The sequence below is a fragment of the Siniperca chuatsi genome, linkage group LG11 (genome assembly GCF_020085105.1).
Source record: "Siniperca chuatsi isolate FFG_IHB_CAS linkage group LG11, ASM2008510v1, whole genome shotgun sequence".
Lineage (NCBI taxonomy): Eukaryota > Metazoa > Chordata > Actinopteri > Centrarchiformes > Sinipercidae > Siniperca > Siniperca chuatsi.
The window spans coordinates 6,197,554-6,221,692 of record NC_058052.1 but is presented as its reverse complement, the minus strand read 5'-3'; the positions used below and the strand labels follow the sequence as shown (position 1 = coordinate 6,221,692).

At 41.3% G+C, this 24,139-nt stretch overlaps 1 protein-coding gene across 9 annotated transcripts in view; it reads left to right on the top strand.

Annotated features, from left to right (window-relative positions):
* Positions 1–24,139, top strand: part of thada (THADA armadillo repeat containing) — a 103,594-nt gene that overhangs the window by 5,152 nt on the left and 74,303 nt on the right. For 8 of the 9 annotated variants that reach the window (XM_044214723.1, XM_044214724.1, XM_044214725.1 and 5 more), the window contains 14 exons: positions 420–643; positions 844–1,568; positions 1,786–1,940; positions 2,078–2,233; positions 2,476–2,583; positions 2,690–2,813; positions 3,578–3,723; positions 4,149–4,377; positions 4,487–4,622; positions 4,816–4,952; positions 6,593–6,739; positions 7,804–7,964; positions 15,494–15,603; positions 20,252–20,384. In XM_044214723.1, the coding sequence (XP_044070658.1) occupies positions 420–643; positions 844–1,568; positions 1,786–1,940; positions 2,078–2,233; positions 2,476–2,583; positions 2,690–2,813; positions 3,578–3,723; positions 4,149–4,377; positions 4,487–4,622; positions 4,816–4,952; positions 6,593–6,739; positions 7,804–7,964; positions 15,494–15,603; positions 20,252–20,384 (2,691 nt within the window). The remainder of the gene's footprint in view (positions 1–419; positions 644–843; positions 1,569–1,785; positions 1,941–2,077; positions 2,234–2,475; positions 2,584–2,689; positions 2,814–3,577; positions 3,724–4,148; positions 4,378–4,486; positions 4,623–4,815; positions 4,953–6,592; positions 6,740–7,803; positions 7,965–15,493; positions 15,604–20,251; positions 20,385–24,139) is intronic. The other variant, XM_044214719.1, reaches the window with a different exon arrangement.

The following is a 24,139-nucleotide window of genomic DNA, read 5'->3' as shown; positions in this document are numbered from 1 at the left end:
TTTTATCTGACCAAGAGTTAAAAAAATTATTTAATTTACTATCATATATGATAAAAAGCAAGCAAGCAGCAAATCCTCATATTTGAGAAGCAGGAATCAGCAAATGTTTGGCATTTTGCTTGAAAAATTACTGAAACGATTAATAGATTACCAAAATAATTTTTAATTTTGATTGAATAATTACGAACGACGATAGCCCCACCCAACCCACTCCCACAACCTGTAACACCAGGATAGAGAATTCATGGCCTTAAACAGTTGCAAAGGGACATTTAATTCGAACACTCCCTAAAATGAACTATAAGAAATTACATTTGGGGGGGAAAAAAGTGAAATAAGCTGAAATATTTCTTGCAGAAACCTGTAGTCATTCTCTTGAAATGTTCTCAGTCATTCTTGTCTTTGTGTGCATGTGTCAGGTGTGCAGTTTGCTGCGTAGCTCAGCGCAGGGCTTGGACTCAGCCCCTCGGTGGCTAAAGCAGAGGTGTGAGGGCCTGTGTACCAGTGGTCGCCCGCCAGGTGTCTCTCTGTATCTGTGCCATGGGGCTCTGGCCATGTTGAGCTGGAAGGGCACTCTCCCAGGGCCACAGTGGGAACAGTTGCTGCTTTTGGTCCCAAAGACGCTGCTGGATCTAGATGTCAGGTAGCTCTGCTAAACTGATCCCCATTCAGTATTTACTCTTCTAGATTGTAATCCTTTCATCATGGAAGAAGGATCACAATTACAATTAGGCTCAAAAGTCCTTTTAAAACAAAGAATTTTATAATATTGCTTGATCTGTGTGAACCAGCTCTGAAGTTTTCCTGTAAACAGCATGTCTGTTATTTTTTTCTTTGGTGTAGTATAAAGGAGTCCAGTACTGCCATGGTGGTGGCTCGGGTGCTGACCCTGTGGAGCAGCACTGCCCTGGACTGCCTACAGGGGGAGAGGCAGCCAGTCCCTCCCCGCCTCCAGCAGTCCCTCAGCGGAGGCTCGGAGCTGCAGCGACACCTGCTGGAGCACATCTACTCCCACTGGGAGCACCCACTGGACGGAGTCCGCCACCAAACCCGCTCCCTGTTCCGAAACCTCCTCCTCCTACATCAGCACACCAACCCCTCCACCTCTGACCCAACCAAGGACTCTTACATCACAGAGCTCACCCAAAGCCTGCTGGGTCTGGAGTGGCATATGAGGGGGAAGTACGGGTCCTTGGGCTGCCTCGTCGAGCTCTATGGGGCAGGGTACCTGCTTGACATGGAGCCCCAGCTGCCTTCATGTCTGCTGAGCCTGATGGGTGACCAGACCCTGGCTCCTTATGCCAGCGACCTCCTGGAGAGGCTGTTTGTCAGCCACAAGGCACAACTGGCCAGTGAGTGTGGTGTAGCAGACAAGACAGCCACAGAGGACTGGATGGAGCGCTGGCACCAGACGTGGGTAACCCCCTTGCTACAGGTGCTGTGCCGTGCCAGACTGGATCAGACCACGTATATCCTGGACTATTTCCTGCCCAAGCTGCTACGCTGCAGCCCCTCCAGTCTGGCGCACATGGTGCACGCCTTGCAGGACACACCACCGTGCAGCACAGGTAAAGGCACAAAATACACAGATATCTGCACATAAAAGCACATTCACATCCCATATATCTGCAACTATTTGCTCTCTTTCCTTCTGGTTATTCTCATGATATGTCAGCTACATATTAATGTCTCTCAGCTTCACAAAGCGTTCTGTTGTGGCATTCTTTAACACATTTTGAAAAATGTACAACCATTCTACGAACACAGTTTTTCTATCCTGGTTAGGTCCTTCAGGCAGCAGGGGTGCACTGGGAGCTCTCATGACGTGCCTGCGGGCAGCCAGGGCCCAGGGTGTTGTTCCGTCCTCAGAGGAGGGTCTGTGGGGAGGACTGGTGCCCCTCTTCCTACTCCAACAAGCACTGGTACACAAACATGATCAAGTGAGTGTCTGTATCCTCGGGTGTATCCTTTGTTTTCAGTATTATAAGTAATTTTATGTTTCCATGCATTTTTGTTGGGCATATATCTCAGATTTCCACTGTATTTATGTGTCATCAAATCAAATCCTACCGCCCAGGTGAGGATGGACGCCTTAGGCTTAGTGTGCGAGAGCCACCGCAGCACTGAAGTTCTGACCTCACAGGAAATGGACCTGCTCCGCCACTTCCTGCTGCCTAATCTCAACAGTCAGTCACCAGGCGTCAGACAACAGACAGTCAGCCTGCTGAAGAAGGTCAGCCATTTACCTCACATTGTCTTTGGTGTTTTGAAAATGTTTTTTAATGGATTTTATATTCTCACTGAATTTGAAATGTCAGCTGGTGGGCTGGGAGTGGTTTATGCAAGGTGATGGATCTAATTGGATTTAGATTTTCAAAGGGATCCGCAGTTCTAACAACACTTTCACTTTCATTACAAGGAGACATTTGATTTAATAATGAAATTAAAACTGGATTTAAATCCTCTACTATGCAGTTGCTTTGTAGAATGAAGGACAGCACTCTGCTGCTGCAGAAAAGGCTGATCCAGGAGAGAGACCAGGAGCACAGAGACAGAGACCAACACACACTACATCTGTACAAGGTATACCACACACACATGTAACACAACAATGCAGAGGTCTACCTGAATCTTTTCTGTTTTATAACAACGAACTAAAGGGCTTGTTGTGTGTTTGTATGTGATGGAGGAGTTCCTGCGCTGGCTGTGTGTGAGGCTGCTGGAGGTTTTGCTTCCTGGCGCTTCCTTCTCTAAATGCCTTCTGTCCCTCCACCTGTTGTGTCTACTGGGCCAGCTCTTCACCTTCAGCACAGGTACCCCTACTGCTCATCAGCAGCAGTCATATATGACTTACTAAACTTTACAAAATACTGCTGTGTAAAAATGCTCCATCTGTTACTAACGTTATGGTTTTATGGCAAATACAATATATATTGCAAAAGTAGATACTTAATAATATCACTGGAAAAGCAACAGCTGTATAGTTTCAGTTTTTACATTTTTCAATTTTAGACTGGAGAAAAGAAAAATGTTAACTAATGCATTAAGTAATTATAATGCATACAGCTATGTACAGTATATCTTCCTTTAGGACATCACTGGTTCTGTTTGTCTTATTGTCATTTTGACTGCCCTAGTAATCATTTCCTTTATTTTTAGTACCAGTATCCTTATGGCTGAACCGCCGTCAACTGTACAGCGACTTTCAGGCTACTTTTTTAGACAGTACCACACCAGACAACTGAAATTTGTCTTCCAGGTCATACAGTATGTATAGTACATATAAATGTTGCTAAGAACATAGTGTTGTATTTCATCCAACATGGTCGTGGCAGTGCGTTACTCAAGGACACCACAGTGATGATGCTTGGCACATTTCATGTAATACCAGCGGCCAGCTCTCAGCTCTGGAATACATCTTTCTGTTGGTGCCTGAACCAGAAGTCTGTTCATTACTGGCCAGCCTCTTTGCTTTAATGCCAACCTGATGCTCCAGCTGGCTCAGCGTATGCTCTACCTCTTGTCAGTCACTGTCCCCGGCTGTGTTCCTTCACCTCCACGCCTCTGTTTTCCTCAGGGCCTGATGTGTTTGCCCTCGGTGAAGTTGTGACCTCTGCCCATGCTCAGAACGTCCTCTACTGTGTTGCCAGCAACTTCCTGGAAGTCAAACTACAGGCCTCGACGTTACTGCGGCAACTCCCGCCATCAGCTGTGGGACTACAGGTGAGGACCAAGTTCAGTCACTACTAATAAGCTACTAACCTAACCTTTAAAAAAAACAAAAAAACAAAAACATGATACTTTAAATATGGCATCTTTTTGGTTTTGTCAAAATAGTTTTTGTTTTGTGCTGACATTGGTTTTAATAGCACTGCTATGCTTTTTTAGGTTGATGATTTTGTTTTTCTTTTAATGTTTATTTCAAAAGGAAAAAAATCTTATAAACGTGTAGTGTTTACATTGCTGTGATAAATATGAACCTTTGTTTAGAGCCATATCTCAGTCTGTGGTGTGTCTCCCAACCCAGTTAACAGTAGTAATTGCATTCAGTAGCTGGATTCCACTGGTAGGTGAAGCACAGTCATCCACTTGTATAGTAGTACTTTGAAGTTGTTTTACTGATCTCACCTTGGTCTTTATGATGCAAGGTGCCGGAGAGGATGCGTTGTGTGCTTCAAGCTGCTCTGGACCTCAGTACCAGCACAAAGCCTTTTGACAGCGTTACAGCGGCCCACCTCCTCAACCTGCTGCTCCAGCAGCCGGACCTGAGCCAGTCTCTGGTGCACTGTGTGCATGAGCAGGGTCTTGATTTCCAGCCTCCCTCCCCACCGTCCCAGGCTTCTGAGACGGTCATCTTGGAGCTCAACACACTGGCTGGTAAGATGCATAGCCCTAATAAATGTGTGTGTGTGTGTGTTTGCACTCAATAAAATACTAAGTTATAATTTATAGTAATATACGTTTTTTGTTGTTCTTCTGTCCTCAGTGGTTCGGTTCTTGCTGCGCTGTCTGCAGTTAGAGGTGTCGAGGGCTGAGTCGTCTCTCTTGCAGGCAGCTGCTTCCTATCCTCTCTATGGCAGAGCCCACTGCATCACTGCTGTCCTGCAGCATCTAAACACTGAGTGAGCACATGAATCACAACAACGCACACATCTTAAACAGCCTACTTCCATTTGGATCGATTGCTTTGCTGTTGGCAGCAGAAGAAAGCTCTCTACGCATTCCCTGAGTACAACATCATGTATTTGAAGAGTAAATTCAGCCATATGCTTACTTGTTTAATGTGTGTGTGTGTGTGTGTGTGTGTGTGTTTAGGAGTTTGAGCCAGACTGAGCAGTGGAGATGTCTGGTGTCAGAGCTGATCACTGTGTGCTACAGGATGTCTGATGTGGTCTCCCCTGTAGTCCAGAGCTCCTCCCCAGAAGGACTCATCCCCATGGATACTAACTCAGGTAATCTGATTTCTCAGCCTGGCCTTAGATGCATATACACTCAGTGGAACACTTTCATATTCTTATCCTAAACCTCATACTTTATTCTGCAAGGTCGTTCGTATGTGTGTTCCAAGTCAGATTCACCAAACTCTTTTTAACTGCGCAAACTTTTTGTAAATTGCTTGTTTGAACTTGATGAATGCCACCTGTTCATGAGTAGGTGAGATTTGATCGTTAGCGTAGTCAGTCGCCCCAAATTGCTATAAAGGGTACCTGTTCCGCCTCATTTGTGGGAAAGTTTTATTAACAAAAATGTTACAGAAGAGTGAAAAGAAGAACTTCACACTGCAGAGCTTCAAGTCCTGCTGTCGGAAATCAGCAGACGAAGACATAACAAATTTAGCAGTGTAAGTGAGTACACGAAACAATTACATATACTGTATAATATTACTATAAAAACTATTTAAAAAAAAAAAAAACTGGGACAGAAAGAAAAATGCCTTTCTAAAGCTAAGCAGTCCATGATTAAAACGGGAGGCAGTCAAGGGAACATGACAGTCACGGAAATGGAGAGAATATATTGATGTTACACTCTCGGGTGTAATGGAGAATGTTCACTTGGACAGCGACCTGCATAAAGACCGTGAGGCAGCTTTTGGGAGTATTTTCCTTGAGAATGTTCCTGCAATGATACTGAATTGTATTGTCATGCCAAAATGTGACAACAAATTTAATCATTTCATTTCATCGTCCTTTTTATTTAAACAGGCAAAAGTCTCAGTCTTGAGATTAAAATCTCTTTTTCGAGAGAGACCTGGCCAAGAGCGTAGCACAAAAATATTATCTCAACAACAAATACAAACGACATTAACAGTCTAAGGCTGTCACACACTACAAAATAGTATGCATAATATCCAGGTAAGAAGCAATAAAAGAGTAGATTACAAACAATTCTAATCATTAGCACAGGAAGGGGGGTGCTGTAGAGGCCACAGCCCCCTCTACTGGCCCGATCGAAATAATCTCTGATAAAAAATAATGTCAACAGTTTCCTTTCAAGTGCTTGTGGATTATTCTGTTGTAGTTCAAGTATTAATGGCACATAACATAAAATAGCATATTTCTTCACTTTAAATGGTCCAAAACCAACTTAAATAGGCTACATTGAAGGTCTAGTAGTGAAAGTGAGACTGCATGTTATCTGTACATCCACATTTCTAAAAAATATACACTATACTGTTTGAAGAGACTCTTGCATGAGGCCCATTGTGTGTGTGTGTCTACATGGTCCTCGTGTTTGTATTACAAGTACAGTATATGATTGATAAGAAAACAATAATAATGCATTACAAATAAATCGGGGTTGTGTGTCCAAAAACTGGGAACATCTGGAAAACAAAAGGGAGCCAAGGGTCTCACTGAGCATGGAAATCCTGGATCACTGTTTATTCTAGACAGTAAAACGTAGAGAATTTTACTCTCCGTGGAGTTTAGGAGAATGATATGGTAACCAAAACATACTAAAATAGAAATAATGTTAGGACAGAACTATACTTTTCATTGATAGAAGCATACAGGGAAGGTAATGGAGATTTACATAAGGACCATGAAGAATATAATGAGAGTATGACATGATTTTTTTGTGTGTATTTGGACAGAGACGTCAGCAGGTCTGCAGAGGATCCTGCAGGAGATTCAGCCCAGGGACACCAATGACTTCTTCACAAGTACCAGAGAGCTGGACACACACCACGGAGATGATGACACACAGACCCAGACCACACACACACCGTCACTGGACACAGGTGAGTTAGAGATCATTATACTGATTCTGTTTAACATTACACAGAAAAATATCTTGCTATGCCTCATTAGTCTTAACAGTCCAGTGTTACACTAGTTCGGATGTATTCAAACTGTGAGGCACGCCTCTCCAGGGGGTCGTGCGAGAGTTGAAGGGGGGGCTGCGAAGGAAGAGACATGAGGCCAAGATACTGTGTGAGGTGAAAGGGACAGGTGTATGCTGGTGTTCTAAAAACAACAAGAAGTTAGTTAATGTAATATGGCTGCTGATTTGGCCCGTTTATCAACAAGGTCAGTAGTTGGAGCTGCAGCAGTGACTGTGACACAAAGCTCATGGACGCAGTTCATTCAAAATCTTACTCTTCGTCATAACTCTGTCCAGTCTGAACCCACAGACGTGATACGCATGTTGTATTATTTTAAGTGCAACTCACTGAATCCATGGCAACATTATACTTCCTGTTTACATCCCCCAATGCATTATGGAAAGTATAGCTCCAAAGCTTACAGCATGATTATCCCCCAAATACAAGTAAGACAAAGAATAATAATAAGAGTGACAAAATCCTTTCATGTGTCCTTTTTTGGTTTTGCGCTATCAATATTTTTTGACATTACTAAGGCTCAGAATGTCCTGTCAACATGGTTGTTATATTCCTGGAACACTGACACTCTCAGGATGCTCTGTGTTGCCCCTGATGGGGGCAGTGTTTGACCTTGTTTTTGTATGGTAAATTTACACAGTGCACAGTCCAATACTTATAGGAATCTTATTAAATGATTACCTAAACTACTGTAACTTCACAGTAAGAAGGAAAATGAAATGGCCCTGTGCAATATATGTGTGTGTGTGTTCGGCAATGTGTAGTATGTGTGACCCAACATAAACAATAACGACTTCTTTTGGTTTCCAATGAATACAAAGCTTTAATGTGGCACATTACATAATAAGATAAATAAATATTTTATTTTAAGTTATTAGGTAATAAACCAAAAAGTGATCAAACTTTTCCCATGTCATTTTCTTTCTTGTTTGTGTCACTGTGTGTGTATGTATTGGCTCCAGGCAGTGAGGGCTACAGGGTGACAGCCCAGATGGTGCTGGTATGTTGCTGGCGGAGCATGAAGGAAGTGGCCATGCTGCTCGGACAGCTGTGTCAGAGCCTGCCTCTGCACTACACCAATGACAACACGCGCACACACCCCGGGCTCATCACAGAAGAACAGGTGAGATCCCGACGTACTTAACACACTGACACAAACCTCACTCTCATTCTCCTACTGCTGTTACCTTATATACAGTAGCATCTAGCCTGCTTTGAAGCAGGTTCATTTCAGTTTTTGGGCTCATGTTAGCCTTTTGACCAGTCAGTGCTGTCCTTTTCCAATGTGATGCAGCTTATTAATTACTTATTTATTTTATAATGGATCAAAAATCAAATGATTGTCAATCTAAAGCTCCAAGTTTATATCAATATTTTTTATCACAGCTATTGATAAGGCCAGTTAAAGGATACATCTGAGGACATTCTGTATTTTTCTTATCATCAAATCCCATGAAAAGACCAAAACCACCAATTAATTAATCCTACTAACAAGTATTGTGTGTGTTTTCAAAGCCTCAGATATCTTATTCCTCTGTGCCTTAGAGCTCCATTGTTGTCCAAAAACTATTAAGAACACATCAATGAGCTACGTCGTTGAACTGGGTGACATGTTCCTTCATTACCATGAACACACAATGTTTGAGTTTGAGTCCCATTTAAGTTTGTGTCCCTTTTTTAAGATTCTGGTTTTCAGTTGGAACCAGTGGGCTAGGGGGTGAGTGCCACAGAGATTAGCATTGAGAGACAGAATAAGGCATCGTTGGTTTTGGTCTTTCGATGGGATTTGTTAACAATAAGAAGAATATAGAACCTCACCTTATCAACCAACATCAAATGCTTGTGCTTCTGGCACGAACATAGACTAATTTAAATGGCACTAATAACTAGATATTGGTAGCTTTAGGCCAAAAATATTACTGACCTACGTGTATCAATAGGGATGTTCCGATACTGAGTACCGATATTGACCTTATTACGCAGATTGGGTTTTAGCCAGATGTGATTGATCCACATTAAATACAGTTTATTCATCAATGTCATTATGAAATTCAGTGTTCCATTCATTCAGTCACAGCAGGCCACTGACTCGGTCTTTAGTGCCACAGTGATCCCTGGCCTCATCTGGATCCCACTGAGTTCCACACATCGTGGTATCCACATTTTAAATGTGGTAGAAAGTGAGCACTGGTATTGGAAAGCGGTATTGCAAATGAAAAGGTTGGATTGATGCATTTCTACATGTCATTATGAATTGCATAAGCATCCTGATCAGTCTGCTGTGCTAATTCACTAGCAATATGTTACATTAAGAACTAAAATGTAAAATAGCCTCAGCTCTGCTCCCTCCAGTGTTTGTTTTGTGTGACTGTAGCTTTGCACATCTGACTGAGGGCTTTTCAGACATCTGCTGCCACTACGCAGCCCTGTCTTGTCACTATTCTTACTGCTTTGAAGTCACATTATTGGAGTGAGATAGCTAACAACCAACCTATAACAGCTGAGCTATGGTAGTGTGCTACTGAGAACACAGGCCAGCCCACCTCGATCACATCGGGAATTGCCAATCTCATACAATGGTGATCGGACAATCTCAGCTGTCTCAGCTGAGATCTAGAAAGCTATTTATATCCGCACACAAAACAAGGATGTATTGCATGTAAAAAGGTGTCATGTTTTTCACTGTATGTGTGTATACTTACTGTAGCAGGGAATGATGTGAATGTGTGTCTGTGTGTGTTTTGTGACACCACGCTGGGAGGCTCTTCAATTAGCATCCGCCCTTATTAGCGCCGCGCTTTCATTTGAGGCCCGACCCTGCTGGTTTAACGGCCGCGACGCCCCTCCCTTTCCACTGCATTCTTTCCAAATCACTTCCACCGCCAGCAGGAAAACACTGCGCTGCAAACGACACACTCCCACACACACACACACACACACACATACATAGACTGACACACAGACAAACTCACACAGGAATAGTTGTCTGAGTGGTTCAGCATGTGAACGTCCATAATAACAAGGGTACCAGACATAGGCTGTGTTTGTCTGTGTAGGGGGTAAAGTGTGCGTGTGCGTGTGTGTGTGTGTGTGTGTATATGTATGTGTGTGCTTGTGTTTGCCTGTTGACCATGTATTTACACTCCTGAGAGAGAAAGTAGGAAGTATCATACTGTACTATGTGCTGACTGTGTGTTTTTTGTGTTTGTGTGGAGAGCCACAGTTTTTAACTATCCAGGTTGTTTACCTGCAACGTTTTAAGGAGCAGGAATGTATTTGTGCAAAGATAGTCATCAGTCAGTTTACTACAGGCAGCAGGCCGCCCATTGTACTGTATGTTATATTAGCTATTGGCTTTTACATTTGATTTTCTGTTGTTCTTTTTTCTTTTTTTATATCCAATCCTTCTGTTTTATAACTGTTATTATTAATGTTCACTTCCCATTTAGCAAAATGAGAGTTGAATGAGAAGTTCGATATCACTCTAATGTCTGTACAGTAAATATAAAGCTACAGCCAGCAGCCGGGTAGCTTAGCTTGGCTAGCTTAGCTTGTTAATTAGTGAGCTTTACAAGTGCTGGTAGGCACCTTTTTACGTTTCCAGGGTTTGTGCTAAGCTAAGTTGACCGTCTGCATATGGTAGCCTCATATTTACTATACAAACATGATCCTCAAAGCAAATGTGTTTTTCCCAAAATGTCTAACTACATCTTTATAACACAGTTAATATTGGCAGATAATTCAGCATCAGTATAGCTCAGATGCTAGCAGCTAACATTGAAAAGTATTCATCAGCAGCGAAGTCACTGGAACAATCTATGCAAAGTATTTGAAAATGGTTTTGACCAGATTATGCATAGACGTGAAATACATGTATAGGGCTCAGTTTGGCACATTACAGTTTGTCAGTGAGTTTTTCCGTTCCATGCTCCATTACATTTTTTCAGCACTTATTCAGTATTCTCTCTAAACCAGATGGACACAAAATCAGGCGGTATAAAACAGCCAGGGTCGTTTTAACTGTCACTACAGAAATGGACTCGATAATGATGTCACAACCACAGTGTCCTGAAGAGATAATTGATGGTGATATCATGGATACCATGTTGTCCACTGTGGTAACTATGGCGATGGGCCTCATTACATAACCGATGATTTAACAAACTCATGCTGAGGACCACGCGGACAAGAGGAAAATCTGAACTCCTGTCCTCTCTGTCTTTACCACATCCCTTTTTTCTTTTTCATTCGCTTGTCATCAGTTCCACGCTTTGTGTGTGTGTGTGTGTGTGTGTGAATAGTAAGTGTGTTAACATTAACAGTCAATGGGGTGATTCCAATAGTGTTTGGAAAGTTGGGTCTGGCTAAGTCTTTGCGGACATAGTCATTCTGCCCTACCGCAGTGATGACATGCGTGGGCAAACACATGTGTATAGTGTGTGTGTGTGTGTGACCAAAACACATCTCTTTCCAAAATGTGTGTGAGCTCCACACCTCCTGCGGTCCTCAGCTAGCATCCTGTGTTACATCCTTGTTGGTCTGGCAACACTGCAGATGTTTCTGTCACTGGGTGGCACCATGGCAACAGCAATAGTTGTGGAATGGCATTAATGGCAATGTTCTTGATTTCTTTCTTTTTTCATTACTTCATTTTTCTGTCGATGATCAGTTATCGCAATATTTTTAGACTTTTTCAGCAAAGATGATGCATTGTAATTTAATGTTTTTGTGGTGATGATCAGTGAAGGAAGGGAGACAGAACGCTGAAATTGGCTGACTGGACAGAGAAAAAAGGAAGGAGTAGCACTTTGACATCTTGACAGGACAATTCAAGTTTGTGTATGTGTGTGAGTACACTTGTACTGTATGAGTGTGACAGACCACCAAAGTCGCTGGTCCGCTCTGGTGTTTATTTGGCATAGCCTGGCCTGGATCGGTTGGAGCCCTGGTTATCCAGAGGAGACAGACCATTTGTTTGGCCGCTCTGAAGCTAAGGGAGAAACACACCACTCTGTATTTGCTCTCTAGTGCACAATATTTACTTTACATCATTTTATTTGAGTGTCCGAATTCTAAAAGTGAAGTGTATGAAGACTCATATTGCCCTCACAGATTCCCACAGTGGTATGAAAAATGTACTGTTCATATCATGTACACTAGTTTTTGCTCAAATTCTCCTGTACCTATCAAAGAGTGAAACTATTGAGTGTTTATTATGCAGGGAATAGTGAATGAGTGGTTTAGGGGGTGACTTTGGACAGAGAACACAGATTACAAGATAAAAATATAAAAATGCAATATACAGCTATAATTATATAATATATATTCTATACAGCCTCCTGGAAGTTTCCTGGCCTGTCTTCCATATTTTTTCCTGAAGGCTTTATACAACATTTAGACATGGATCCTTAGATCCAAGAAAGGTACTGTTACCCTGATGAGTTAAAAAAGCTTGGGTCTGACATGCGTCCATGACTTTCACTGCTGCTTGAATTGCTTCACACTGGTTTTAGTCAAGTCCTAATTAAAATACATATATTTTAACTACAAATAATTGCAATTACATCTAATATAACACGTCAGCATATTACCTGATGAACTAGAGCAGTTAAGATTATCATTTGTTTATTGTGTGGTAGTAAAAGAATCTGAATTATTATTTTATGGCTTTGTCTGTACTATTTATAAACCAGAACTTCACGATTCCTCTTGGACTGCCGCTGCAGCAGCAGCAACAACAAACATTATCAGAGTGCTGTCCAACCCTCGGCCTCAGGGGAGAAGGTGGCTATTTGGGTCACTGTCACGGCCCCGAGCCATACATGTAATTAGACTTGGGAAACTTCTCTCTCCGCACATGGAAGTTTTTCTGGGAAACAGGCACGTTTGCAAACAGGAAGTTGACGTCTAAATAAAGTCTCTTCCCTACCCTCCCCCGTCCCGCGAAGGAAGCTTGCTCGGCCCTTTTAAACAGTTACACAGACGGGAACCTTCGGGAGGGAAACTTTAAATAGGCGAAGCTGTGGCCCGGCTCGGCCCAGCTCAGCACCGCAGCGGTCTGGGCCCCGGGAGCCATGGGCCATCTAACACTGTCGCTGACTGTCGCTGCCATTTTTACCCCGGTGAGGTCAGGCCTGCCCTGGGAGTCCATTCTGGCCACCAATGTGATAAGTCATTGGGCTTGGTACTGCTGTGGTTTACTCAGTCCATACTTTGGTGTTTAAGTTAGTCCACTTTAGGTCTGCAGGGTCAGTTGAGTTTATTGACCAGTCATGTTGCCTAAGCCCTACATTTTTGTTGCATTTATTATTTTTTTTAATATATTCATTTTACACATATTTTTCATTCATTAATTTTTTTCAGCACATTCCCCTGCTGTTTTCCTCCTTATAAACCCGTCTTCATGCATCCTTGTTCTTTCATTCAGTGACATCAGAGTTTCTGCTGAAGGTTACAGTGACTGGCATACTCCTGGTTCATCTGCGGGTCTGTGTCTGTGTTCGTTTAGATGTTGTGTCTAACCCCACATCTCCTAAGGGGCAGTTGGAAATTTTTTTTCCCTTTTCACACAGGGTTTTTTTGCACTGGGGCCTTGCCACCCCTCCCTGTGCCCTCCATGCCACCCCTGACTAAGTCGAGGACTGGCCGCCTCTGTGGTGGCGGTGATACCACAGCCTTAATGACAGGGCACTGGAGCTCTGCGTCCGCCTCGCCCTGCCGCCTCACCTGCAACACACTCACCAGTTTACACACTGCCACAGCACTCAGTTGTGTGTGTGTGTGTGTGTGTGTGTGTGTGTATAGTTAGAATAATGTTGCTAACACTATTACTAACTGGATGGTTTTACTGACAGTGGCCATTATGTGGATGTCTCAGCATCCCTATTTGAACACACTTGTCACGCTACTCTCACGCTTAACATGCTCACTGGTCACTGGCTGAAAACTAAGTGGTGTCTTTAAAACAAGAGTGTAGCCAGTGTTACAGCTTCACTTTGCTTGCCAAATAGAAAAAAGTTTAAAGTGGGATTAGATGATGCCGTTCATCAGTGTATAACCATCTTTTATGCCCCCTGCTGCTTTGGTTTTAGGTCTAAATGACAAAGCTGCTTATAGAAATTGTTCATTTTACTACTATGTTCCAGCATTTGATTGACCATAGATCTTAGTGCTTCCCTGTTTTGTTTTCATTGTACCAGTGGAAGAATTCTCACAAAAACTATTGTTCATGTTGATGAGAAGTGTTCCTTTTGTGAGGATTTGCACCGTTAGACTTAACTTGTCAAGTATCCACCGTAGCACTTTGACACATCATCCAATAATTATCTGAACTTTCCGCAGTTTGTATGTAATGATTTGACAGGTGATGGTACAGTAGGTGAAGAGACTCAAAGTAAGTCATTGAAATGCTATCACTCATATCAAAAGTTATACAGTAGTTGTGAAACACACGTCAGGTTTAGCTTCTTTTCTTTGGGTTTTGGGCTGTTGGTCAAACAAAACAAGTAATTGACATCAAAAGACGTCCTCTTGGGCTCTGAGGACATTGTGGCGGGTATTTTGTTACTATTTTCTGACATTTCATAGACTAAATCACAGATTAGTAATCAATGAATGGAAAAAAATTAGCAACAGAATACTTATCAATGAATAATATCAGATGAATCGATATTGAAAGTGATCATCAGTTGCGGCCCTATTATATGGTATTGTATCAAAGAGCCCCCAGTAAATCACAGATACTAGAACTCTGAAGCATTTTGTAGACTCTTTACCTTGAGTGTGTTCAGTCAAGGTATTACACATAAAATGCATGGCATTGCAGGTGCAGGTACAGAAGGGTAACATCACATCTACAGTGCCCGCCATCTCTGCCTAAGTGCCCTTTAGCAAGGCACTGAACCCCAGAACAGCTCCAGGGGCGCTGCACTGCAGGCGACCCTGCGCTCTGACCTCTCTGTTGAAATGCATATGTTCAATTTAATTTATGTAGCGCCAATTCATAACAGAAGTTATCTCATTGTGCTTTTCCTATAGAGCAGGTCTAGACCGTACTCTTTATAATATTATTTACAGAGACTACTAGTAACTTAAAGTCACTACAGTTCCATAACAGCGTTTAAAAATTGTCTACCAGTCTTTGTTAGATTAATACAGTCAACGCAATCATACAACAATCTATCACTGTATTTGTCAATCATTAGTGTGGGTGACAGATTAACCAAGAAGTTAAAAGTGACCCCCTCTACAATGCTTTCTCCGTGGTAAGATGCATGAAAATATAACTTGGCATTCTTGACTCTCGAAACCTATAATGATGATCATGTGACTGAAAACTATACTGTTATTTAGGTGTGCGGGAAAATCCAGCTCTCGTCCACATCTTCCAACAGAGACAACGTGTTGCCCTGCTGCCTCATCGTTCAGCCAGCGTGCCGCCTTGCATGTCACATAATCTTTTTGACTGCAGTTATGTCATTTTGACCCTGTATAACTGGTCACAGCCATTTCTGCTGGAGGGTAAAGCAGCAGGCTTTAAAGTCATGCATACATCACACACACACACACACACACACACACACACACACACACGTTCAGTATTGCTTGTTACAGTTCAGTTGCTGATTCCCTCTCTGTCTCTCTCTGTTACAGGTGGAGGGGGTAGGCCTGTACTTCCGTCAGCAGCTCCTGCAGTCCCGTCATCGTGGCGCCTTTGAACTGGCTTATGTGGGCTTTGTGCGCCTCACCGACATGCTGTGCAGGTGTGTGTGTGTGTGTTCACATTCAGGGCAAATGGCTGAAAGGTAATACTGCTGAATGGCTCTGGGCATTAGCTCCCATCATGACACTGAATGTCAGTGTGCCTTGTAATTAGCAAGTAGGCAAGTCCTCAAGTATCACTCTTCAGGTATAATATACTTGATTACATCAAGACTTGATAATTGGTGTTATTCATCATCTGGAGCCCTCTAGACGGCCAACAGAGACACAGTGGCATGGAGAAAAATGTCCCTGCTGATAATGGATTAAGGCAATGTGTCAACTCACAATGCAATAAATCAATTAAAAGGTTTTTATTTAATGAATTAAAAAGCTGATAAAATTCTATTTTTTTTTTCATGAAATTTGAATTTAATTAAAAGAGCCGTTAAGCATTTTGGGAAATATGCTTATTTTCTTTATTTCCGAGAGCGAGATGAGAAGATTGATATCAATCCCATGTCTTTGCTTGGTACAGAGCTGGAGTCAGCATGTGGTTAGCCTAACTAAGCATAAAGACTGGAGGCAGGGGGAAACGGGTAGGCTGGTTCTGTCCAAGGTGAATAAATACACCTCCCAACAACAAATGTAAAAATCATAATTTGTGATTTTAGGGGGAGTTACATGTTGGGACTATTTCTTGACATACAACAGGTTATCCTGCAAAGCACTTCTGTGCTGCATCTTCAGCTATAATGGGGGTTGCCAGATACGTTACTAAGCACAAGTTTTGGTAGAGATGATGATACCAAGCCTGGCAACCCCTGTGATGACAAGACTTCAGGGAGCTGCACACAGACACTGCACATGGCTGTTGTTCGCCAAGAAATAGTTCCACCATAAAACTTCCATTAAAAGCACAACTTGTAATTTTTAGGTTTCTGTTTGCGTACATAAGATTGATACCACTATCATGTCTGTACGTAATAATGTGTGTGTTGCTACAGCCAGCAGCCGGTTAGCTTAGCTTAGCACAAAGATTGGAAACAGGGGGAAACCTGGCTGTGTGTCAAAATCCACCCGCATAACCCCTGGGAAAACCACAACCAGTCTTAAACCCGATTAAACAAATGAGATAAATGTGAGCTTTAGAGGTGCTGGTAGGTGGATTTTGTCCCCTTTGGATAGAGCTAGGCTACATGTTTCCCCTTGTTTTCAGTCTTTGTGCTAAGCAGTAGCTTCATATTTATTGTACAGACATGAGGTTGAAATTGACATTCTCATCACAATCTTGGGAAGAAAGCAAAATGAATAACTATTCCATTAACTGACAGTTACTCTTCCGTCTAATGATCTGGTTAATCTGCTACACTTAACTTAACAGTACTCATTATTGCACTATTACTTACTACTTACATTATTACATTCTATTATACCGTACATACTTATCAACCTGTAAATCCACTTTGGTACTTACACTTATTTTAGCTTTTATACTTTATATCCACTTTGTACTTAATTTATCTTAGCTGTTTATAGTGTTTTTATATTTTGATTTCCTTAGTACTTCTATTCCTGTGTGCACTGACGTGATAGTGAGCAGCTGGAAACAGAGAGATTCCCCTCGGGGATCAATAAAGTATTTCTGATTTCTGATTCTGATATATAACAGGTATAACAATTTTAAGACATCAGCCCAGTTATGTTAGTACTTACAATTATTGCAGTGAGATTTATTGTGTTTTAATTATTTTCATGTGTCTTTTTTTCAAGTGTCAATCTTATCTAATTTAGTACTTAATCATTTGCCACAGGATTATGGCCAAATATTGCTAAATAAAAACACAAAAAAACATTGAGGTTTAGTTTATATTTCAAAGCTACTCATGCACTTTCATTGCACATTGAACAGAACTAGACGGTTGGGGCCTCTGTGGCGACATGCTGCCAGGGGCAACGTCAAACGTGGCTTGAGTCTCATACAACTCCACACTCTTCATCACCTCTGCTATTCATGGAAATAATCCTACTATTATGCTGCTGAGGGGAAGAAAACAATCTTTTAATTCTGAACGACATGAAAGAATTTCTCACTTTCGTGTACCTCCCTGTTTTCCTCAATGGCTGGTTGTGGAAGATGTCTTTAGCCCTGCGGCAGGTGACGAACCACAAAACCGTCGCAGCAGTGTTGACTTTGAACCACCCAGCGCTGAGCAGTTAAAACAAAACTCGCTTGTTTTGTTCTTGTACAAAAACCAGTCTCGCAGTATGTTGTGTAATGAGGGCGACATTCTAGTGGTTGTGTGTAGGAGTACTGGGATTGTGTGTGTTCTACTTGGGGCATGCGTGTAATTGAGTGTGTGTTTTCAGGAGGGAAAGAGCAGTGTGTGGATGGTATGCAGGCCGTGTGCTGGGTTATGGGGTGTTGATTGCGGGGTGCTTAACCACGGCCTTTTGATGCTCTGCCTTGGGATCTGGCTCTGGTTTGTTCCACTGTGTTTGCACTCTCATTGTGTCTCTTTGTCTCTCTCTTCATTCTTCTCCATTTTGTCTTTTACTCTTTATATCTCTCTTCACTTTCTCCTTTTTTGCCTCCCTATAAGTGAGTTCCCTGGCTAGGCATGTGCATTTATATCTGCAGTTGTTTGCAGCAGTGGTTCCCAATAGTTTTTTTTCAGACGCACCTCCACAGTCCAATTGAACTCAAGTACCCCTTCATGAACACCACCCGCCATGTTCCAAATGTATTCATTTAAATTGATTTTAAACTGAATATTAGTTAACTATTAATGATATTGAAGTGGCTAAATATAATAAGTCAGTTTTAAGGTTGGTTTGGTCAAACTATTTCAACAATTTATCCATTATTTTAAGCTAACTCTTTCAACCATTATCCATTAACTTTAGCTATTTAAGCAATTTAACCATTACTTTTAGCTAACTATTTCAACAATTTATCCATTATTTTTAGCTAACTCTTTCAACCATTTATCCATTAACTTTAGCTATTTAAGCAATTTAACCATTACTTTTAGCTAACTATTTTAACAATTTATCCATTATTTTTAGCTGCTTTAAATGTATTTGTTACTTAGCTACTCTATCTATTTCAACCATTTAGCCATTATTTTAGCTAACTATTCAAACACTTATCCATTACTTTTAGCTAACTATTTCAGCCAGTTAGCCATTACTTTTAACTATTTCAGTCATTTATCTATTATTTTAGCTAATATTTTGAACATTAATCCATCACTTTTAGTTATCCATTTCAACTATTTATCCATTAATTTTAGCAATCTTTTTCTATTTATCCATTACTTTAGCTAGCTATTTCAACAAATTTTCCATTAATTTTTTAGCTATTTCAATCATTTATCCATTATTTTAGCTACTATTTCGAACATTTAACCATTACTTTTAGCTATCTAGTCTAACCATTTATCCATTACCTTTTGCTAACTGTTTCAACTTCTCTGCTCATTTATTAACTAGTTTCCAGCCATGCTTAATTGCACTACGCAGTGGTCAGGTGTTATACTCAATATGTTTGTTTTTTTTGTTTTTTTAATCAAATCATATTTATTTATTTATTTTTAAATTAGTTGAGCTACTTCACATCTTTCTACAAACTCCCTGGAAACTGCAGAGGTACCTCCTGGCGTCTAAGTACCCCCGAGTGGAAATCTGGTTTAGAGTGTATACCTCACTGCATGTGTTTGTCAGTGAGAATGTGTGTGTCCCTGGTGTGTCAAGTGTGTGTGATGAAGTACACTGGAGTGTTTGTAGCAGCGCTGGGCCCTCGCTCTGTCCTCCACATTGGATTGTTTTAATTTGTCCTCTCCGCTCCACTGGCTCTTGTTATTCAGCTGCTTCTTACAGAACAGGGTGGTTTCTTGTGGGTGTGTTTGCCTGACCTGCTTCAGATCATATTCTTAGCATTTGTTTTAAAAGGCTCAAGAGTACCCGATGCCACAGAGAACAGTATAAATGTGTCAAAGTTTAGAGCAGGAATTTCCTTTTGTAACGTCAATCACTTTCAAATAGGTGCACATAAGACCAACGGATGAGATGACTGATGATGATTTTTCATTTAGCTGGAAGCTAATCTTTGGAACCACTAGTTCAGAGAATTTGAAAACTAATCAAGTACATTGCGCTGTGGTTAATAATTCATCTCACACTTTCTGAACTATCATTTTATTGCACAAATTAAATTTTGGTGTGACAGTGGACTGTTTTTTATGTTGGGAGAAACAGATTGCATTGATTTGTATGAGATTAAAGTCATGCAACAGAGTGCAGTATGACTTTCCATCTTGAAAACATGTATACAATACAGCTAATGGGGGTATTAAACATTGCAGCTGACAACTCTGATGTGTATAGACAATGGTAAGTGCTAAAAAGTGCACTACTGTAAATAATGGATTATATTGCACAAAATAGCTAGCTTGTCTAAAACAACTGAAATGTATTTGTACACAAAAATAATAATAAAATATTATTAAATAAATAAATATATAACTTAATGAATCAACATGTCATTTCATGAAGATTCATCTGATATATCAAAGACACATTTTTAAAAATTCTTATAAGTATGTGATCAGTATGTGGTCATCAGACTACAATCTATATGTGATTCTACAATTACTCAAAGGATTTAGACCCTGTGTGTGTGTGTGTGTGTGTGTGTGTGTGTGTAAGAAGTGGAAGTCAGGCACTGCAGCAGCTTCCGGCCCGCTGGCTGTCTGAGGTTCTAGAGGAGGTCAAATCCAGTGACCCGTCGTCCAAGCTGTGTGCCACACGACGCAGTGCTGGAATACCCTTCTACATCCAGGTGTGTAAGCATGGTTTTCAAATTTTTAACAAAACAGTTGGGCTAAGAATTATCAAAAGGGTGCTTGTGATGTTTCAGTCTTGATGCCGGACTTGCACTGTTGATTTCAAGTGGTGGCAAGAGGCTGTTGATTTCATTTAAACTACTTCAGAGCACAGAAGATGCAGACCTTTGTCAGTAAACAGCACATTCCTCTGATTTAGTTTCTTCAGAGTGTGTGGTGGAGTGGTGGTCACATTGGTTTACCCCATTACTGAATCTAACCCTCTCTAGACACAGTGATCCTTTGTTGCTGTTTGTGAGTGAGTTCTGAAAATCAGAAATAAGGAACATTTGACAAAATACAAATTCTTCTCCACTCTGACGGTTAAGGCTAAAATTTGGTCAAAATTAAGGTTATGATATGGAATACTTTGCATGGACAGAGGTTTATTAATAGAAACCCTGTGTGTGCATGTGCTTGTGTGTGTGTTCTTTTTTTTGTGTGTGTTCCTATTTACTCCTAAAAGTAGTGCAATCAGCAGTTCTTGGCATGCCACTGGAGCACTCATGCTGGAAGAACACTGAGTTTCTTAATCCATCTATCTTTCTTTTACTCAGTGACTTGCATAAACACTCATAACACACATTCTCTCTCTCTCTCTGTCTCTCTCTGTCTCTCTGTCTCTCTCTCTCTCACACACTCACACACACACACGTCCTTTGATTGACCCCTCTTGGTAGTCACTAGTTCCACACACCTCTAACAATGTATTGTAATCTCTGACTAACCTACCTTAACACTTGACTGACTCAGCCTGTTATTCAGCCACAGCTCGCCTCCCCACTTCCTCTGATTACTGATTAAAACTAGACATGACAGAGTTCATGCTTTATCATAGCAGTAACTTCGGAGTGGGGTTGCTCTTTATTGTGGTTATGGGTATGAGGCGCATGGCTGCACGTGCTGACATCACTGACTCTCTTCTGTTTTTATGTGTTTATATGCCAGGCATGTGTGCTGGCTAAGAAAGGTCTGAAATCTTTGAACTAGCTGAATTTAGCCAGATTCGATTCTTAATTAGGCTTCTTCTTCTTCTTCTTCTTCATCTTCTGCCCTAAAAGTATCTGGATCTCAGTAACAGTAACAGTTCCCAATCTTGGCAGATAGGATGGAAATCTCACCCATTGCTCAAACAAAAAAAAAGTACTGATTGGCCAGATGGTGGCGCTATAACAACGAACTTTACGTTTTGGCCAAGCAGCAACCTCTGGGTCTGAAAAGTGAAGCCAGTGCGGAAGTGCCTTAAACCTGCATTCTTTCTAATGGCCAGCAGGGGGCGACTCCCCTGGTTGCAAAAAGAAATCAGATTGTATAGAATTCTATGAGAAAATGACCCTACTTCTCACTTGATTTATTACCTCAGTAAACACTTTCCTAATGTGTTTATGGTCTCAATCGCTAGTTTCAAGTTTTCTTCAATACAGCATGATGTTCATTTTGTAAATTATGGTCCCATTTAGTGTAAAATAGACAATAAAGCAGGGTATGCTTTGGGGTGTGGCTTCCTTGTGATTAACAAGTCGCTACGACAGTGACCTGTCAATCAGGTTCGAGGCAGCGCGTATCCGCTGCACTGTGTACATTTAACTAGCCATGAACTTGTTTTTGGGTGCTGTCGGCCTTTTCGTCTAAGAACTTTGACCCTTTCAAGTGTGTTTTCATTTCATGAAAGTTAATTGTAACATTTTGGTCGCCTAAAAATGTCTTGTTCAGCGTTCGGTTGTACTAAAAGTCACTCTAGAGAGTCCGCTGCTTATTTTACATTTTGTTTTAAGCTTGTTTTTCGCTAGCCAAAATTAGCATCCCAATTAATAACACAGTTAACGTAGATTACGGATGCACATTGCTAACCAAGCTAGCTAGCTCCACCTCTCGTCCAAATATGGTCACTTCTGGCTCCAAAAAACCAAGATGGCGACGGCCAAAATGCCAAACTCGAGGCCTCAAATCGATAGTCCACAAACAAGTAGGTGACACCACGGTGGCTACGTCCACTTCTATACAGTCTTTGGCCTATAACTTAACTCTTATCTGCTGATAAGACCTGTCTCCCTCTCTCTTTCTCTGTTTTTAACTTAACCTCAAACCTTCACGTTTCATTCACAACCAAATTTGGATCTCTGGACCAAACCGGAAAAGAATTCCTTTTTTGGGTTTTTGATATTCCAAACAGTTTTGCTATAACTGGCCTTAAAAGTTTGTTCAAATGCTGTCGGCATGGCTTATACTACAAAAAATGTCATATCTCCTGAACACCTGGTGCTATTGTAACCAAATTTGGTAGACGTGTAGATATGATATGAGTGACCATGACAAATTTGGTGCCATTTGGCCAATAATATGATGCTGTTGTAGCAGCATCATAAGTTTTAAATAGCCATAATGCTATTAACCTGTTCGGCCTGTGTCGTTTTGTTCCCTGTGAGAAGGCACATGACTAAGCACATGCTCAATGGCTCACAGTCAGCTCACCCCGTCAGTTGCCGCTTGCGGCTATATTTTTGATTTTGAAATTAGTTTTAAATTTCAAAAGTCCTCACTTTGACTTTCTGATACTGGCATTGGTGGTAGTGACGTGCTTATTCCGATTTATTTATGGGACTTTATGGGAATTTTTTGCACGTTACAGGCTGTGAGCATCCCTGTTGCCCAGCTGAAATTACCGTTGGAATTAAAAGATATGACAGCTAAAGTTGAAGATATTGTAAAGTGAGAGAAGAGAGGAAGAGCAGTAAGGCAGCACAGAGCATGATAGAAAACAAATATGGGTGACTCAAGATGAGGATGAAGGGAGACGGAGAAGATAAGGGGGAAAGAGGGAGAGCGGAGGAAGCAGAAGTCAACACCTTGGCAAAGCTTTGGGCTGCATTCCTTCACACAGAAAGACAGATTTAGATCCGGGAAGGCTGGCTCCTGTGCTCGCCTCATGCTGGTCTGGACCGACCTGGGACAGACTTCACACGAGCCCTCCTCTTCTTCTTAACCTTCCTCCACCCCAACCCTCCAAGAGTTTATAAGAGCCAGACTGTGCCTCCTCCTCCTTCTCCTCTCCTCCCTACCTCAATGCTCCATCTCTCCATCGCTCCCAGGCCTAACTCTTTACCATAACCCAGGCCAGACACACAGCTGGCTCCCATCAGCTCCCACAGTAAGATAACTCATTTCTCACATAGCAGCCAATTGCTGTCACCTCCTTACTCCCACATTCCCAAATCCCACTCCTGGCACATACAAATGATGTCATTCAGTAAAGCTATCAGTATAGGCAAACTTATGTAATCACACAGCTGTGTCTTTATGTGATAGAATACCACTGTATACAGTGATTGGCATAGTTTAGTTCACAACAAAACTAATACTAATACTACTCGCCTACAGTATATTTGTCAAATTGTACACCAAATTGTACATACAATATATTGTAATGGCTGTTAACATAGGGTAGATGATATACAGAAGCTTTTCATTTGTTACTTTGATCAAACAGCTTATTGATCCTTTTAGAATATGTTGACAGGAAAATAACTTTACATTATTATATTGAGTAAAAAAAAAAACCTGTAGTTTTACAAACAATTATTGCATCATACCATCAGGACAGGCAGTACATTTCTGGCCTCCATATTGCCATACAAGTGCAGCAAGTACAAAGCCTTATTATTATTATTATTGTTATTGAAAAGGTGAAAAGAAAAAAAACAACAACAAAAAA